Source organism: Solea solea, chromosome 13 (genome assembly GCF_958295425.1).
Source record: "Solea solea chromosome 13, fSolSol10.1, whole genome shotgun sequence".
Classification (NCBI taxonomy): Eukaryota; Metazoa; Chordata; class Actinopteri; order Pleuronectiformes; family Soleidae; genus Solea; species Solea solea.
Window position 1 is genome coordinate 9,514,392 of NC_081146.1, and position 7,076 is coordinate 9,521,467.

Genomic DNA, 7,076 nt, shown 5'->3' on the forward strand with positions numbered 1-7,076 from the left:
GACAGCGTAGACTTTACAGCTGAGAAACAGATACATATTTATCTTTCCATCTTTGGCCAAAACTAAATACATGTGAAATGGTAATGTAGTTATAATTTATACTGTGACAGCTTGGGCATTTATTGCAAGAAGCTTGTCATGACTTGCTGATCAAGCTCTCAAACATTGCAAATTCACTGCACTGTTAAGATTACCATGACACATTACTTGATTACGTCATAATTGTTTTGTTTTGCAGAGACAATCTGCAGATATTTAAGAAATATTTCAACACTACTGCACTGGTCTTTAAATGCAAGAGAATTATGCTGCTCTCACAATTTGACAGCATTTTAATATTAGTGATGCAAAACATGCTCATTACTTCAGTTCAGGCTCAAACTTCTTTTTTTCCAAATTGAAAGTGAATTAGGTTGTTTCTCACATATAATACTGATAAGACTAGCATGCATGGACGGATGACAAATACGCCCCTTGATGATCCATCAACTTTACTTTACAAAATTATTAGAATACAAAACAAATGTATGGAAAGAAACAGTTCTGACAAGTAGTGTCAAAAACACAAAGTCGTCATCTTCAAATTACAAGCAACAACTCTGCATGTAAATTTAAGTGTATTAAGTCTGAATTACTTGTAGTATCAAGCCTATAACATCCACGTGGCCACTGGACTTGTTAGCTATGTTGAATAAAGGCACTTTAGTAACATTTTAAACACACTATAATACATTTACCCTTTACAAATGCCAAATGGAGGATTTAATATTTTACATATTTGACAATGCAGGTCGTATAGTTATCAACAAGGTATGAACTGATGCTCTCCTGAGTATTCTCCTAACACAGCGGTGCAGGCAGATAACATCACTCTTGGAAGAAAGGAATAAATGCATTTGGTCTTGAGCCAAGTTGAAACATCTTAAGTGGTTTTAGCAGGAAGAACATTGTTTTCAAAGTGTCCCTGGTTGGTGATATTTCCAGCTGGGGAGTATCTTGCTACAACAAAGGACGAACCATCTGATGCGGTGGCCTTACCAACACCCAGCTCTTTACTGCTCTTCCACACCATGGCTGTAAAATGGCCTGTAAAAAAAAAAGTGGTGGAAGTGCAGAAAGAAACAGTTAGTCGGAGATGAGTGCTCACAGACGTAAGTTCCTTTAAATATTTATACATGATGGAATTTTGAATCTTGCAGTCTCAAACCTCTCTGTGTTTTCCTTTTCAGCTTACTTTATATTAATCGGTGTGAATCACTGAAAGGATGATCTGCTTCATGAGACCGTGTTAAACACATTCATGCACGTTGCAGTCGGAGGGTTTTGAAATGATCTTGACAAATTATGGGAAGACTGGGATTGTAACATACAGGAGATTTACCCCGCGTTTCTCCATTTAGTCCAGTTTTTTACCAAACTTTTTGTATAAGATGGCAAATTATCACTTATTCAATGCCATTTCTTGTTTTAAAAATAGCTAAACCAGCCATTTCCAAGAGATATAATGTGTGATAAGTGAAGGAGGAAAAACAAACTATTACACTGAGATAAGAACAGGCAGAAGAAGAAATGAGAGAGAGAGAGACAAGTTTGTAATTCAAAGTGTAAATATCTAATACAGAAACAGAAATGTACTAATCAAATAAGTGTTAAATGTCTTCATATCTAACATGTAAGTTTATCCAAATACTATGAGCCAAATTTTGTGAGACAGATAGACAGATTCTTATTTGAATCTTACCGGTACCAGAGGAGAATCCAGGACGATTGAAATTGTACTGTTTCACTTCATCATACCAGCGGTCAACCACGTCCTTCCCTGCACGAGCACAGCATAAAAAAGGACAGTCAGAATCATGACAGTCATGTGTTGCCATGTGACACCAGTGATTGAGGACACCACACCATATCCCCTCTGTGACACATGTTTACGTGCTCCTCTGTACGCTTCGCCCGCTGCAGCCTTCAGGAGGACGTTTTATGAATCACACAGTGTTGTACTGACATATTTCTGCTGTGACTCATGGTGTCACAGAGGAGCCAGGAAATAAATCCCAGCTGTTCACTTGCATGGTGGGAAAGTCAACACAGCTCCATCGAATTACTGTAGAGAACCAAAGAGATCAACTCTTCAGCTCCAACCAGCAGTTTGAGTAAAAGCATGAGCATATACATATAAACATTCATGTAGTGTATGTATTGTATGTATGCACCTGATTGGTCATAGGATGCCCAAGCCAAGTTCTCTCCACAGCTCCCTCTACTGGACTCCACACTGTGTTTCAGGATCCGCGTGCTGGCTAGACTTTCAGCATAACTATGAAAACAGACAAAAAACAACAAAACAACCCTGAATATACAGAGTATGTACATGCACACATGGATAACAGCTCCGTTCTGTTGATCCATGGCCATCCCAGAAGCCTTTTTTTAAAAGCTTACAGCAATGTTCAGCCCTCCACCCTAAAGATAAACAGTACCTCCAAGGTTTACGCTAATGAACTACACTTTAGACACAGAAACTAGTACACCCAGAAGTTGCCTGTGATGTGATGTTTATAGCATAAATCGTAAATAATGTCCATACATTTCCATTTCTCTATTTTACAGTGTGTACTACAGGGATGGCGCTCAGCATCTTGGTCTAGTGGTAAGTTGAAGTCCTCCCATGCAAGGAAACTCTCTACACAGCAGCAGCTACTACTGAAGCTATGAAATCAGTTTTATTTGCACTGCACCAAGTCACAACCTACGTTATCTTAACTACAAAGTTAGGCCTTCGAGGCTGAGACCTTACTTTGTAACCACAAACCTGTTCAACTCTTAAGAATGAAAAATCCAATCAGTTTTGCTTCTTATTGTGTTGGACTCATCATCTAATTCTACTCTATACTTCTATTTGAAATATGAAAATTATTCCCACGTCATGAAGCTGTAAATGAGCAAATGGTGTGTTAGCTTTTCTCCAGTATGAAGTGAAATGAGCTCCACTCTGATTTGTAGATCATTTCCTGACTCAGATATTGCACAACATATTAACAGAGGTGCAGATATTTTTGTTTCCTCTAATGTTCATGGAGCTTAATGTCTTTTCTTTTTCATCAAGTAAAATCAGCTGAAAAGTAAATATTTGTTTTCCACAATCGTGTGCTCTGTAGTGTACATTTCCTATCAAGTATCATAAATCTAGAGATTAAATAGCTTTTATCTTTATTGTTGCTCTCGCGTGATCCCACTTGTTTGAGGAAGTGTACATCTCTAACCCTCCTGAATATGACTACACGTGTGCAGCATTTCAATAACCTCTCTGAGTTTATTTGGAGTTAATGATACAGAGAGTCTGGAAATTAAGTTCCATTAAAACTTCATTTGAGTGAAATGTCAATGCGGCACAGCAGCAGTGACTGTGGGAGGAATTGTCAACTATAATCACAGTAAAAACAAACCGTGGGCTCACAATATTGTTGTGTTTTTTTTTAATAGTCATTGCAGTTGACAGGCAAGACTGGAGCCGTCGCTGTTACCCAGAGCAGTTTGACAATATCTAGTATGTGTACTTCCTACTAATTAGGTTTCTAATTGAATCTGTGTGTGCAGTCACCCACCGGGCAGCCTCTCTGCTCAACTTGTTGCTCAGCTTCAGTGGAGGAGCCTGGTGCTTCCTTCTGTATTCATTATGGCACCGCTGAACCTCCTGAGCAAACTGCTTTGAGGCTGAGAGACACAGACGGCAGAGACAGAGACAGAGACAGAGAGGTCACACAGCCAGAAATGTGACATGATGATACAACATAAGGACTCATGTGACTGCAGAGTACGCCCACAGACTGACAGGCCTCAGCTACTGAGTGCTAACACCATGACAGATGATGGAGGCAGAGGCGAAAACGTCATCCCCATCACCCCCCCCTCTCCCTGGTGCCTATCACTCACTGGCCTTTTCATTAGACATTCAATCTCTTGAGTGCTTACTCACAATAGGCACATTCAAATGCAAACACAGAAACAACACAAATGCTCAGCATGCAACAAGACGACTCTTAACAAAGATTCTGGAGTAGAAACAAATATTAGAAACAGCTTCAATTGCAATAAGAAGTACTGTATAATAGTTGAAGCAGAAAAAAACAAGTTTGATTTGTTCTGTTTATTTTCTCTGCGCTTTTTCCCCAACAGCCCCAAAGCTCATAAATACAACCCTTATACAAGTTGATGTAAACACTGCTACTTTGGACCTTTTCGGGTGCAAACAGTGACTTTGTGAGGGCCATTATTCTTCATGGAGACCGAACACTGGTCCTAATGAAGCAGAAACTCATTTTCTGAGGCCCTGGATAAGGTTAAAAAGTAGTTCATATGATAAAGTTAAAGCCAATATATGCAAGCTGTGGTTAAGGTTAGGCCTACTAAGTTTGTTTGCGCTCCTGCCATCTGGCAGACAGTTTGGGAGCATCCAGATCTGATCCAACAGGTTCAAAGACACCAATTGGACACACAGACACACAGGTTTGCACAACTGAATTAACTCCTATTTATTTGGACAACCTTAACAAAGTGTTTATCGCTAACCTTAACTGAACTCTAACGTCAACCTAACCACACTTCAAATCATAGCCCTGAACTTAACCACTTCCTCAGAAATGAAATGAGATTCTGACTCATCAGGACCAGGTTTGTGTTCCCCAGAGAACTACTGGTCCTGACATGGTCAGTTTGAATGTTAGAAAAGATACACACATACACACAGTTTTACTGATCAGAAAGAGTTCCCATTCAGGCGAAACTGAGGTTAAAGTCCTCTGGGTGCTGTTTCCACTTACCTGACTTCCCCATGGTGCTGACACAGGAAGCCTTTCAATGTGATCAGTAACAAGTCTGAACGAGAGCAGCCTCTCCTCTGTCTTGGTTCCTGTTTCTGCCTCTCTTTCTCTCCTCCTTGTCTCCCTCTCTCCACGTCAACCCCTCTTAGTGCTGTGTATGTATGACTGATCCTCTGCAACAGCTGCTCATGCCTCTGCAGGGCTTTTCCTCCAGTGTCTTCAATTCCACCTTAAACTGTTGTGCAAAGTTCCTCTTAACCTTTTTTTCTTTTTTCTTTTGGGTGAAGAAATCGTGTTGAAAGAAGCCTCTTACTCTGGCTTTGTTTCACTTACATTTAATATGACCTGACTGTCTATCTTGTAGCCACACCCCTCTTACTATCTGGATGTTCCACATGCAGACGGAGCGTCACACCCACTCTGTCATGACTCCCTACAAATGAGAAGGCAGCTCCCGCCTTCAACCCTCAACCATCAACCCTCGAACCCCACAGTCGTTGGTGACATCATCTCTGTGACACACATTCCTACACACCATATATGGATATATAGGCAGCAGTTTTGACTGGAACACTGACTTTTTCACAGTCTATGCAGCTCTGTGCTATAAATACAGTGCCACTCAGACTTTCAGGTGCAAACTCTGTGAGAGGTCTCTGGTTGCATAGGCTGCAGATCACACTCATGACCGGCAGAGGAGCCTATTTTAGTTGAATTTATGTGTTTGAAACAACAATAATAACAATATGCTGATTTAAACCAGATTGTTACAGCATATTTAAACAAAGTATCAACATATAAATACAAATCAAAACTTTATTTGGAAATAAGGAAAGCAAACTTTGCCATAATCAATTTAGATCATATGAGATGAGGGGGAAGCCATGGCCAAGTTGGTTTGTAACCAGAGAGGTTGCCCGTTTGAGTCCCCACCAGGTACCCCTGAGCAAGGTACCCAACCCCCATTGCTCCCGGGCACCCTGGCGCCGCTCAGTGGCTGCCCACTGCTCCTAATTCAAGGAAGGATGGGTTAAATGCAGACACAGAATTTCCCTAAGGGATTCATAAAGTATGAAAAAGGATCAAGGAAAGGCAAAAACAAAGATTAAAACAAACAAATATTGCGAATCAAACAAGAGTGATGTACAATTTTGCCGCAATACTTACTTTAGAAATCTTAACATTATGTAGAGATTTAATGTAATAATTTTCCAACTCTTCATACCTTAACTGCTTCTATGTACAAAGTCAAGTCAGCATCTCCGTCCTGGCAAACAGTGCAGCATCGCGTTCTGTGAAAGTGATCAATCCTTGTCCCTACATTTTTCCTGGCAACACAGTGCATCAAAGAGAGAGAAAAAAGAAAAGAAAACATTTTATATTGTTACTCAGTAACAAACATTGTGGTCACCATTATTGGCCAACCAAATGTATAAATAGATTCTGAGGCGTGATCACTTCATCATCAGCCCATTGACCTACATACATATATACATGAACGTTCTGGACATGAAATATTCATGTATATTTTAAATAGGCATATATTAGTGCCATCCTCTGTCTTTGTTCACTACAGCCATATGTCCATGCGTCTTCTTTTAACCGCTGTGAGATCACAGAGGTGTGAGATCACAGGTAATTCAAGAATCCTGATTTAAATAATATTAGAAACTATGATAATAAAAGACGAAATGAATTCATAGCCTTATAGTGGGCGGCTATTTGGTCCTTTCAAATGTAATGACTTATTTTGCCACAAGATGGGACTAGTAACACAGAACAAAGTGGTGGTTGAACTCTCAGTCACACAGAGTGCAACTAATGACATCTTGCTTTAATAATGTGAGTGGACATGATGGGATTCATGTGAAAAGTCAAGCTACTTGATTTCTCATTAGCTGGAAAGTGCAATCTCAGCAAATTGATTTCTTCCTTGTCTCCTCCTACCATCTGCAGAGTGATGGGACTAGACAGCTGGAAGAAGGCATTTACATAGTGATCTCGAGACACTGCGACTTCACATCCATACGTCTTAATTCATGCTAATTGAGATAGCTGTGTGTGTGTGTATCTGTGCGTGTCTGTGTGGTGCCAATGTGTGTACTCGCATGCATGCGTGTGCACGTGTACTCACAGGGATGGTAATGTGATTTATAGAGAGCGTCCCTTTTAGAGGGACAGTGCAGATATTGATCCATGCAGATATTACATCATTTATCTCCGCACATTGGCTATATCTGCTGTACTTATTGCTCC

At 40.2% G+C, this 7,076-nt stretch overlaps 1 protein-coding gene across 1 annotated transcript; it reads right to left on the reverse strand.

The window, feature by feature from the left end:
- Positions 1–474: 474 nt before the first annotated feature.
- Positions 475–5,177, reverse strand: glipr2l (GLI pathogenesis-related 2, like). Its single transcript, XM_058647877.1, has 5 exons — positions 4,821–5,177; positions 3,606–3,714; positions 2,214–2,317; positions 1,742–1,819; positions 475–1,086 (listed from the first exon to the last, which is right to left on the reverse strand). Exons 1-5 carry the CDS (start codon positions 4,831–4,833, stop codon positions 923–925), a joined length of 468 nt encoding a protein of 155 aa, XP_058503860.1. The 5' UTR covers positions 4,834–5,177; the 3' UTR covers positions 475–922.
- Positions 5,178–7,076: the final 1,899 nt, after the last annotated feature.

What these genes read in the sequence shown, in the direction of transcription:
- glipr2l (XM_058647877.1), bottom strand. An exon ending in TTGAGCAGAGAGGCTGCCCG is followed by an intron (nt 2,318 to 3,605) that starts GTGGGTGACTGC and finishes CTGTTTTCATAG; the next exon opens with TTATGCTGAAAGTCTAGCCA. An exon ending in TGGATTCTCCTCTGGTACCG is followed by an intron (nt 1,087 to 1,741) that starts GTAAGATTCAAA and finishes TTTTTTTTACAG; the next exon opens with GCCATTTTACAGCCATGGTG.